This window comes from Geospiza fortis, unplaced genomic scaffold (assembly GCF_000277835.1).
Source record: "Geospiza fortis unplaced genomic scaffold, GeoFor_1.0 scaffold173, whole genome shotgun sequence".
Lineage (NCBI taxonomy): Eukaryota > Metazoa > Chordata > Aves > Passeriformes > Thraupidae > Geospiza > Geospiza fortis.
In genome coordinates, this window is record NW_005054334.1 from 3,289,307 (window position 1) to 3,300,964 (window position 11,658).

The 11,658-nt window shown below is 54.9% G+C and overlaps 1 protein-coding gene across 1 annotated transcript in view; it reads right to left on the reverse strand.

Annotated features, from left to right (window-relative positions):
* Nucleotides 1-1,121: 1,121 nt before the first annotated feature.
* BAIAP2L2 (BAR/IMD domain containing adaptor protein 2 like 2) overlaps nt 1,122-11,658 on the reverse strand; it is a 10,945-nt gene continuing 408 nt past the window's right edge. The window contains exons 2-14 of the mRNA XM_005421841.2: nt 10,998-11,073; nt 10,633-10,719; nt 9,499-9,560; nt 9,117-9,188; nt 8,403-8,519; nt 7,873-8,019; nt 7,252-7,404; nt 6,673-6,814; nt 5,672-5,900; nt 4,509-4,580; nt 4,007-4,187; nt 2,140-2,180; nt 1,122-1,307 (exon numbers count right to left, since the gene is read on the reverse strand). Coding sequence (XP_005421898.1) covers nt 1,232-1,307; nt 2,140-2,180; nt 4,007-4,187; nt 4,509-4,580; nt 5,672-5,900; nt 6,673-6,814; nt 7,252-7,404; nt 7,873-8,019; nt 8,403-8,519; nt 9,117-9,188; nt 9,499-9,560; nt 10,633-10,719; nt 10,998-11,073 — 1,455 coding nt within the window. The 3' untranslated portion in view covers nt 1,122-1,231. The remainder of the gene's footprint in view (nt 1,308-2,139; nt 2,181-4,006; nt 4,188-4,508; nt 4,581-5,671; nt 5,901-6,672; nt 6,815-7,251; nt 7,405-7,872; nt 8,020-8,402; nt 8,520-9,116; nt 9,189-9,498; nt 9,561-10,632; nt 10,720-10,997; nt 11,074-11,658) is intronic.

Sequence of the window (11,658 nt, forward strand, 5' to 3'; positions counted from 1 at the left end):
TGTAAAGCCCTGGAGCCCCTCAGCAGCAGGGGGGCGGCGGTGGCCTGGCCCCACTCCCAGCCGGGGTTTAATGTCTATTAATAAGGCTAATCAGCTAAGCCCTGCCATCGCTCACGCTGCCGCTCCCGTGAGGACTCCCCCAGCACACACCAGGTATTCCCAGATTGGTGAGGCCCCCACAGGCCCCAGGGGAATATTTTTCCCTGCAGTAAGCAGCCCTGGGGTGCCCAGGGCACAGTTCCAGCAGTGGGCGAGGAGAAGGGAGCCACAGGTCCTTGCTGCCCTCCGGCAACAGGACAGACAGGGGCACTCAGGGGGCAGCCAGCAATGGGCAGTGCAGTCCTCCTGGTCCCCTCCACATCCACCCCAGACCCCTGGGCTGGTGGCATCTGGACTCATGGCACTGCAGTGTCCAACACCACAGCCGTGGGCAGCCACCGTGGCCCCAGTGCTGGTGGGGGAGTGTCTGTCCTCCTCCCCCTGCATCCTGTGACTGAGGTGATGTCCCAGCCACTGAAATGGACATAGAAGATGCATTCTCCATTTTATTTTAAAAAACCCATCTATTTTCCACAGGACAGTACATGAAGGAACAGGGCAGTGTTGCTGGACACTGTCACCTGCCCCTGCCTTGCCCCAGCACTGCCCAGCAAGGTAAGGGGCTGCACCTGGGGTGGGAAGAGGCAGGTGCTGCTACCAATGGACACAGTTGTCAAAGAGGCCAAGACCAGACCCTGTCAGCTGGACCACTGGATCACTGGAAGCCTTCTCGTAGCCTTCTCTTTTGGGCTTCGTTCTTCTGGTGGCAAAGGAATTGTTTGGTGACAATCCTTCTCTGCCCACAGCAGGAGTAGCAAAGCTTCACTTTCAACATCCCAACAGCACTGCCCTGGCTGCAGATGGCCTTAGCCAGCCCTACCTCCAGCTCCAGCACCATGCCCTCTCCCAGGCCACCAGTAACAGCAGACTGCTCCCTCTCACTCAAGTACAGTAACAGCCCAAGGGGAGGGAAGCAGGGATCCATCCAGAAAGGGCAGCAGAGATCTGCTCCTGGCTAAAGCACACCAGGCACCCAGGTGAGATGGGTCCCATTGTCCCAGAGGTATGGGAGGGGAAAAGAGAGTTCACTCCTGGACTGGTAGCACTAAGTTGCTGCCCAGCTGGAGGTCACAGCATTGTCACTTCTCCTCCTCCTCCTCTGCTGGAATCCTGCGCTGCCCACAGCCCTGTTTCACCGGATGATGGGTGCCGAGCGGTCGTTGGTGACTGTGGGGCGCAGCTTGACTGTGGCAAAGGGGTTGGTACCTCTGGAATGGGAAAGGAAACAGGCAACCATCAGAAAGCCTGCAAATGCCATGCAGGGGTGTCTGTGACCAAACAAAGGCCCCTTAGTCCTGTTGCAGTCACCTCCATGCCAAGGAGGAGAGCGTGGTAAAGCTAATTCCTGAGTATGTTTCCTCCACCCTTAACACGCCCTGCTGCACATTCCCATGTGGTTCCCCTTGGGATCTCCTGAGGGCTCCTCACCCTCCTTCTTCCAAAGGATGAGGAAGGGACACTGGCACTGGACACTGGCTGTCCCTCATGACAGCACTCTACACTCATAGAGTGTACACCGACCCTCCAAGCAAGGAGTGAGGGAGCGGAAAAAGGCCTCAGCCCCACACCAGAAACGTGGAGACACCAACCCAGCTGCAGGGGGAAGAAAACCAGGGATTTATGGCAAGTCTCATTCCCACAGACCTGACTCATCAGAACTCAAAGCCACGACCTTTCATGCCTCAGCCCTTTCCAAGCAGGCAGAGATGCACAGTCGTGTAGCTCCACACTCAGGCTGTGAGCTGCTATTGTGACCCTTCCAGGGTGGATGGGAAGGAGCATGCGGGTCTGGACACGTGCTCAGGGTGCTCAGCTCCTACCTCGTTTTATCTGAGTCAGGACAGGACCTTCCCAGTCAGCAGAGGCCAGAATGGACCACCTCTGCCTCCTGTCCTGGAAGGTAGGCTGTGCATTGCTTTTCCCCAGACACTTCCTTGTTCCTCCCACATTTGATAATCCAAAAGATTAAATAATAATAGCATTGTAATAATACTCCCCTCTGTCAGATTATTCCAGAGTGGAGTTCCACATCTTACTCACCGTGGGAAGAGTTCAGGGGGCTGGTCAAATACTCCTGATTTCTGCAGTGAAAAGAAAAGCAGCAGTGAGAAATCTGGGGTAGGGAATGTGAAGAGAAGAGTGGGGCAGGAGACACTGCACACATGGAGGAAGATTTCACAAAACACTTAGGTGAGTTAGGAGCCAAGTCCTCTTAGCAGGGCTCTGACTCCTTATTCAGTCAAGCTTTGCAAAAGTCCACAAATTCCCCACTGTAGATAACACCCTGAATTTTGTTGTGGGGGGTTGTCCCTACACCACAGGTTCCTTACTCCCCTAGGACATCTTCCTTTGTTTTGGGGAAGAAGGGAGATGACTCAGAACCCCAAAATGTCATATCTGAAGAGCACAGCAAACAGTGACAGTCTGAGCTACATTTCACCCTCCAGCACAGCCAGAGATGCCCCCTCACGTTGCCCACACACCCTGGCAAAAAGTCTGTTGTCCATGTCCTCACGTGCTTCCTGCTTCCATGGGGAACTCCAGAGCTGTACCTACCTAGCCTACCCTACACCATATATTACTTAAAAGTGGACAAACCTGGCGGACAAAGTTGGACCTAGGCCCTGTGGCCCTTATTCTTGGTCAGTAGGTAGTGAAGGATCAGTGACAACTGACCTGCTAAAGTATTCTGGTGGCAGACAAGAAAGTCACACGTGGCTATCTGGCATCCAGTTGGGAAGTCACACCCATTTGTTTGTGGCTCAGCTAGGGGATGTCTTGGACATACATTTAAAGCACAGCTGAGTCTTTCCAAATTATTCTTTCCCTCCTTTACAGTGAGGTTCCACGCTCTGCCATGCTGTTCCAAATGCCGCACACAATTAATGACTCAATCCCAGGTCTATCCCTACACCCTAGCCCTGGGGCAGGATGAAAACCCAGTGACCCAGAGGGACAGAAAGGCTGCAGAGGATGTTCCCCTGTGTTGCACAGCCTGAGGCTACGTGAAACCACAGAGCAGGACATAAAGGGGAAAAAAGAGTAATTAAATGTTGCAGTTTTCAGTTCTTTGAGACATTCAATTACTTGCAACCTTGTGCTAGCCTGGAACCAGTTACCATGGAAAAGGTTTTCCAGCCCTCTGTGAGACTGAGTAAGTAATGCCTCATGGCAGCACTGTTCTTTCCTCCCCCAGGTCCTCACCTTTAACTTGGGTTTCCCAGTCAATTCCCTACTGCTGGAAGCAATGGTAAGTGGAGGACTTCCGTCTCAGTATGCCATCCATAAACCATGAGTTGGACACAACTTGTTCTAAGGCTCCTAAATACAGCTGTGCTGTGCCCTCAGCCTTTGCTCACATCTTTTCCCTACCCCAGCTGTGAGTTTAAGCCAAACCTCATCTGAATTTAAAAGAGGAACCCTATGAAACTCCTCTCCATTCTCTGAAGGGAGAAGAAGGATGGCATCTCTGTTAGCTGGTCACCCACTCCCAGACCAGCCTGGTCACTCCATGGTCCTACTATTAGCAGAAAGAAGTGCTGCCCTGGAGCCACCAGAAATCAGGCTGGGAGGTCATGGAGAAAAGGACTGAGCTGAAGGGTCCCTGGTGAGCAAAAAGAGAGAGAGATGAGAAGGGCAGGGGCAGAAAAGCAGTCCCTTGGGGGAGCAAAGCCAGGTACTGAGGACCTGCACACAACAGGAAGAGTGGCAGGGGTCATCAGGCAGGGTGGCATGCGAACAGACTGGGTGAGAAGATTCAGGAAAGCAGCAGGTCCCTTCACCAACATCAGAAAGGTGATTTTCAGGCTCTACTGGCCAAAGCAGAGCAAGTGTCCCTTGGAGGATGAAAGTCAGATGGGGCTCCCTTCACACACACACGCTACAGTGTCGCTGCTGCTGCACTCACCTTGGAGCCAGAAGTGACTGGGGTGGCCACCCCGCTCTGGTGGCTGCTGGCACACACAGAGAGGGGAGGTGGGGTGGGCACGCTGGGCTGGGCAGCAGCAGGCCAGTAACTGCTGGAGGACGGAGTGCTGGGACGGTCCAGGATGTCATCCATGCTGTGACTGCTTCGCAGCGGGAAGGACCTGGGCAAGAGCAGAGGACAGTGAGGTGGGAGCCCAAGAGCAAGGATCAGGGAGCAACACAGGTGCTAGCACAACATGGGATGTCTCTGGAGGAAATGCACGTGTCTTGGACTGGCCCAGTTGCAAGAACCTTGGAGATGACACTGCACAGGTTATGGGAGCTGCCGAGGGAAGCCTGCGAGGTCCCAGGGCACAATGAGGCTTTGGCAGGTCCTCCAGCATGGGAGCCCTGCAGCTGTCCATGGGGCATGCTCTGAACAATTACCCCACTGGAATTGTGGTGTACCAGGAGCTCTGCCTGGCCAGTTGCCATCCTGTTACCTGGTGTCTGGCTCCTCCATCTCCCTGGTATTCTCCAAAGGCTTGACATAAGCTTCAGGGAACCAGCCACACCTACAGCACAGGAACAGAGCCAAATGAGGTCCAGGCAATTATGGTTCGTGGTTCTTCAGATCCATTTGCCAAACACTTTTGATCTGCACCCATCTCACACATCAATCAAGCCACATTGCCACTACCATGTGTGACAGGACTCCTGCACTTCTGTCACCCACAGATGGGGCACAGGGCTTATCGTGGGACAGACCTTGAGCTTGGAGCAGGACTTGCTTATCTCAGGAGCTGTGCAAAACCTGTGCTCCTGGGAGTAGTGCTGGTGAAATCCAGCAAGAGACACTCCAACCAACCACAATCACAAGGAAGCTGTGGAAAACTCATCCAGGGATTTTACAGCAGCTCCACTCCAGAAACAGCTGCCCAATGAAAGGCACTTCTTTTGTTCGTCTCACATCGGAACGGGGCAGGCTTTACAGACAGATGTTGGCTGGCAGAGCCACAGGGAGTAATTCAGTAAGTGCAGGGTGCAGCAGCTTAGCAAGCTAAGAGCTGATATCTTAAGAGAGCTGATACTACTGTAGAGCTGGCAATCACTAAGCTTGCTAAGGGGGTACCCTGCAGCGAGGGCCACGAGCTAGCTGAGATTTCGGGCACTCTGTCTCCCTGAAGGACTGGGCTCCCAGGCCATCTTGCACTGCTCGATAATAAGGCCAGAATAGAAGCTTTATTATACAGCAGTTTCCATGCCCTGCCTGTGCTGGAGGCTGTGGCAGCAGTTGCAGTGTGAGCTAAGAAACGCCAGGCCTCTCAAGTGACTCCAGCAGTTCATGGCCCTGAGCTGGATCCCATGACAGGAGTCACTCAGCCATGCAAGCCAGGAGGGGGTCACTGCATCCCTGGCTCTTCCACCCAAAGCCCCTGGAGGTTCCCCGGGCAGCCCATCCACACCAGCCCTGCCACAATGCATCTCCTTGGCACGGAGAGCCCCCATCCCTGAAGACACAGCGCTGTCCCACTGCAATGGTGGGTGGGACGTGGTGCCCAGGCCACACCAGGAGGCGAGGGGGTGGTAATTTTGGGGTTAACCCTTCCAGCTCCAGACTCAACAAGCCTGCATCTGTCCACTTCACAGCAGCAGCGTCACGTACGTGGATGAGCCCTCCAGCTTGCCGTAGAGCCAGCCATTCTGTGCCTCTGGCCTCAGCACCGTGATGACATCCCCGGGCTCGAACCGCAGCAGGGTCCGGTTGGCCCCTGTCGTGTGGGGCACGATGGCCTGGACCCTCGTGGTGCCACCACTCCTCTTCCTGCCCTCGCTGCCACCGCTGGCCTCGCCAAAGGAGCCCGAACGGGACGTGCGGCCCGCTGGCAGCAAACCTGCGGGGAGGCACCCAGGGGTCTGGCTGGAGGCTGGCATCCTCCTGCAAGACCCTGCTCCTCAAAGGGACCACTGCTTTCCCAGTCAAGTAATTACTCTAGGGGAGGAGCAGATGGCCTTTCACAGCATGGGAAAAGCAGGGTAAGCATCCTGCAGGAGACAATCCACTCAAGCCAAACCCATTTGTTTTGCACTGTGTCTTCTCTGGCCAAATGCCTAGAGCATAAGCACTGCATGCTCTGGCTGATGCCCTCCCTGCCTGACAGTCCTCTTCCTGACCTGCTAGAGCTACTGATTGCTTGGGTAATTTCTCTCTCTCCCTGTCCTTTTTTTACTTCTTTTAAAAACTTTAAGCTGAAATTTCTCAGGAAGGAAAAGCAGGTGTGTCATGGGTTAAGTGGCTGGGTTTCATAGGGCAAGCTAATATTTAATCTGGTAGTATGAGAGAAGGTGCTTTACTAAAATGGGAATTCTAGCAAGAACCAGTTCTTGCAGTTCAAGGAGCCTTGAAAATTGTACATTCATAGGTTCCCCACCTCACACAGTCTGGCCTTGCCCTGGATGGACTCTGCCCTGAAGGCTGAGCTCACTTTCTACTTCAGCATTGCCCTCTACAGCTCCCATAGGCGCTGTCCTCTCACCATGCCCAGGAACATGGCTGAGGTCTGGTGCTCTGGTAGAGTGGTGGTCCCTTCCCAAACCCAACCCTCTCCCCAGAGAGGTCCAACCCCTGTGTGTCCCCACAGCACTGCTCCCAGCAGTGGGTCATACTGGCTGCTGACGGTGTCCTCCGCAGGGGCCGCCTGGGAGACTCTGGCTGAGGAGACATTCTCATTTCTGGAGAGTCTGGAGAGAAGATGCTGGATCTACTCCCAGTCACAGAAGAAGCAAAGTCCCCAAGGGGTCTCTGGGGCTGTTGGAAAAAAAGAGGGTTGAACACACGTCCACGAAGGCTGTGTTAGGCAGGAGATGCTCTGAGAGATATGCGGTCCCTCTTGGAAAGCCAAACTCAGCACATTCCTCCACTGCAGCCCACACACAGGCTCCTCTTCCTCTTGGCCAGGAAAGGCCACTGGAGCTGGACAAGGCACCATGGCTGGCCAAGGATGGACCTTGCCCTGCAGCCTCACCACCAAAGAACCATTTAATATTTTGGGTTAGAAGGGACCTTTAAAGGCCATCTAGTCCAACCACCTGCAATGAGCAAGGATGTCTTCAACCAGATCAGATTGCTCGCAGCTCAGTTCAGCCTGACCTTGAATGCTTCCAGAGATGGGGCATCCACCACCTCTCTGGGCAACCTGTTCCAATATCTCCCCAAACAAGGTTAAGCTGTCTGTGGCTCCTCACCATCTCGAGGTGGGTGGGTGTGAGCCGTCCTGGTGGGTAGCCCTGGCCGTGGGAGGCTGAGAGCAGCCCCTGGGAGTGGCTGGCTGAGGGGTTACGGCTGGCTTCCAGCTGCTCCTTCCACCGTGGGGCCTTGCTCTGGATCATGCCCCGAGCCTGGGCAGAAACAGATAAGAGGGAGTGATGGGCAGGGCAGACCAGCTACAGAAGAAGCCTAGGGTTTATACATGCATTAGAGACCAGGTCCTCCCAAAATTAGGCTTGTGGGAACGGCCAAACAGCTCCCTGTAGGCAGGAATTTCCAGGATGGCACCCTCCAGCAGAGATCTCCTGGTCCCAAAGACCCTGCTAATAACACCTACAGCACCCTTCCCTCCTCCATCACTCACACACCCAACTAACCCCATGCCAGCACCACCCTCAGCCCCAGACATGTTCTCCCAGCCTAGTACAGCCAGCCTGAACCTCACAGCAAGAAACAAAACCGTTTCCTGCCCAGTCCATGCACAGGTGCATCCTTCACCTGAGGGATGGCTCAGCCCTGGCTCCCTCCTGCCTGCATGCTCCCCCTCCAGCCCTGCTGTGTGCTCCCCCAGCTCTGCTCCCAGCCTGGCAGGGCTGTACCCTGCTGTAGAACTGGAGGAGAGTGTTGTAGAGCAGCTGGTGCTTTTCAGCCAGGAAGCGGTAGCGGCGTTTCTCCTCCAGCTCCGCCTCCCTCTGGCTCTCGGAGACGAACGCCTGCATCTCCGAGCGCAGCCGCATCACGTTCTCCTGTGTCACAGGGAAAGAAGGGAGGAAGGGATCAGTGAAAATCCAGCAGAGTGGACTCAGGGGAAGGGTTGGAAGGGGTCATCATGTCTATCAGCTTTCCAGCCCTCTTGCAGTGCTAGAGCAGCAGAGAGGAGCTAGAGCAGGGTGCCAGGGATTAAGTCCTTGCTTCCTGAGGCTTCCTAAACGAGGAAAGGGCTTGGCAGGACTGAGTACCACAGGACAGTGGCACCCTGTAGAACAGGAGTTTCCTGCTTTCCAGATAAGCCTGCTGCCTTTTGAACATCGGGGCAACCCCTTGGCTAAGGCTGCTAAGAAATCAGCCCTGGTTCCCGAGAAATCCTCCAGTTCTTATTACCAACTCCCCCTCTGCAATCACTGCTCACCTTCATCTCCCGGGCATTTTTGTCACGAGCCCTCTCCATTCTCCACAGCTCTGCCATGCACTTATCCAGGTTGGTGGCTCTTCGCTGGTACTCCAGCTCATACTGCTTCTGGCTCTCCTGCCAGGGAGAAAACAGGCTCAGTGAGGAGCCAGAGACCCAGCCACACTGAGAGGCAGCAAGGGTCCTGCTCTGATGGGTGGTTGGGCTTCTGAGTCCACCTGCAGTCAGGCTTCACCTGGACCTCTTACAAAATGCCTTCCTTTTAGTTTTAAATGGCCCAAGAGTGCTGATGAACCTCCAGATCTCAGGAGCAAGGACTGGCACCCAGCTGCCCAGGCCTGAGTCCCAAGGCCTCTGTCTCCCTCTGTGACAGCACCCACCAGCACAGCCAGCTGGGCCATGGCAGCACAGGAGCCACTGACAAGCAGAGCCTGGGATTTGGGAAGCTGGGAACTCTGCTTCTGGAATGCTGAGTCTCTCAGCCCCCCTGAAGCATTTGGCAAGTCCCACTGCACAAAGAACAGCCACCTGCCCTCTTTTGCCTCTCCATCATCAGCTGAACAAGGAGAGTTTGTTCCATGGTGGGAGAAGGTAAGACCCCCTATCTCCTGCTGAGAAGAATCACGGAAACACCTCAAGTGTGCAAACAAAACCCTTGGGTGAAGGGGAGAGATAAACAAGGAGAGCTGAGGAGGAAAGGGAGTTCACACTTACACTGATAAACTGCACATCCATTTTGCTGTTCTTCTCCATGTGCTGCAGCAGGTCCACGTGGAAGGTCTGAGCCTGAAAGAGGGGAAGGAGCCATCACGCTTATCCCTTCACATATGGGATGTTGCATGCACTGTGATAAGGTGCACTGAAATATTCAAGGGGTGGCTCATAAAACTTGCAGAGCAAGTGACTTGCGGGCAGGCTCTGGGCATGCCAGCCCTGTGACCCTCCTCTGCCACGTGCAGCAGGGAGGGAGGCAGGCACCTGCCTGCAGGCATGTGTGAGGGCAGCTGACGGGGTCAATGTGGTACATGCTGATAAGCTGTATTGAAGGAAAGCACTTTATTCTCCACCTCCACCAGCCCTTGGGAAAACCACTCACCACAACTTCCAAATCAGAGCTCAGTAGTCTCTGCGTGTCAGACATCTGCATCAGAATTTCACCTTGGGGGAAAAAGACAGGAGAAGGTGAAAAAGTCCTGTGGCCATTTTCTCATGTGCCTAAGGAGGCAGACCAGCAGCGTGCAGCTCAGGTTGATGAGCTTTCACATGGCTGTAAAAGTCCAAGAGATATCACCAAGCACTGCTCTCTGCCCCCTGGTAGCCTTCCCTCCCAGGCACTGCCAATGCAGGGTTACCCCAGCCCACGTGATGCCTGGGCCAGTGCTCTGCTGCAGCCCCAGGTGCCAGAGGCAGCCTCGCCTCTGCCATGGGCTCTGGGTGCTGGGTTTCTGCTCTGCCACAGCCCCTACAGGCCCCATTTCCAACCCCAAAGGCTCCCCAGCTGCACTGCACGTTTCTGGTGTCCTGTGGAAGGCAGCTCCAGCACCTGCTCCAATGCTGAGCATGGTCCCACTTCACTGGTGCTGGCCTTATGAAACCAGGAAAGGCAGAGACTGATGACAGGGAGCAGAGGAGCCAGTTGGGAGGTGCAGATGACAAGAAGAGTCTGCAGAAGGGGCACACCTGCTGGAAGCTTTTTGCTAAAACATTTAGCAGTGGAGCAGTTCCCTGACCACGTTTTCAGGCTGCAGAGTTATTTGCACTGCTGAATGTGAGTCCCTCAGCCCCAAGCTGCCATTCCAGCCAGCTGCAAGCTCAGGAGGACAAAACTCCATCAGCTGTTGTCAGTGCATGCTCCCTGGCTTTTCCCTCACACCCTCAAGGAGGAGAAAAATGCTTCCTCTGTGATGAAAATTTCATCTCTGTGGGCAGGATGCCTCAACAGAGATTGGTTTCTGTGATAGGTCCATCCCTGGAGGTCCATCACAGGAGCTGAGCTCACTCACTGATCTCAGAGATACAGGGAAGACCTCTGGGACCATGAGAAATATTCAGGGACAGGCAATAAATTTGACTGTCACCACCTGGACAGGGCCTGGTACAGAGAGACACCATTTAGAGGAGCTGTCTTTCTTGCCCCAGTACCTGGAAGTGGGCCGACTAAGGGAGAAGGTCAAAAAAAGGTGACTGTGGCTCACCACAGGAGAGAAGATGATGTGCAGGAGAGCCTTACCCAGCATGTGTGAGGTGGAACTCTGCAGTGCTTGCTCCCCAATCTTCTCAATTGCCTTAAAATACACTTCAGCTGCTTTGGATAGTGCTGTGGGGAGAGGAGAGGGGTGGTAAGGGTCCAGCCTGGCTTCCCACCACCACCAGCTCCAGCAAGCAGCACACAGAACTGCCACCTCCTGATACTTTAGCTATAGGCCCCCATCTCTCCCCATCAGGAGTGGGTCCCGGAGCTGAAGAGTGCTAAGAGCAGCTCAGGACATGTCAGAGGTGGCAGAGCAGCTACCTTGTCCAGGGTGAGGGGGTGGGGGTGCCCAGGCTGGATGCAGCACTGTGGTCTGGAGCCCTGGCCGTGTGGAGCCCACTCACCATGGAAGGCACGCAGGTAGTTGTTGCCCAGGTACACCAGGTTCTCCAGCGCAGGGTTGAACTGCTCCAGGATACTCTGTGGCCAGGCAGAAGCATGTTAAAGCCATTCTTCGTCATGCCCAGAGAGCTCAGCAGGACAAGGCTCCTGGGCTGTGGTTTGGCTGGCTGAGAGCCCCCTCTGGAGCACTGGAACCAGACCAGGCACAGCCCAGCACAGCCAGTTCCCTGCACTGGTGCTGGGCAGCAACTTCAGCTGCCCTGAGCCTTCCCAAGCCAGCCAGGAGAGGGGCTGCAAGGCAGCCCACTGCACAGCCAAGTGGTTCCTAAATGAAGATGGCTTTCTCCCAAGGGCCCACACCCACTGCAGGCAGGGGAGTAACTGCAAGGGGATCTGAGCAGCCTTTTCCCTCACCCCACAGCCAGCCAGAGGCCACTGCTTATCATCCAGGCATGATCACAACCCTTTCCTGGCCAGGATGTGCTGCACTGCCAGACTCAGCAGCTTAGTAAGAGAAGGGATGGACAACCAGCTTCTCTGCTTTTATTTGCATTTATCTAAGGTGTCCATTGACTACAGAGAAGATCAGAGACTGGAATAAGCAATTCCTCAGTTCTGTCAGCCCTCCTCTCCTGGTTCAGCACTGGTGTGTGTAGGGGAGCA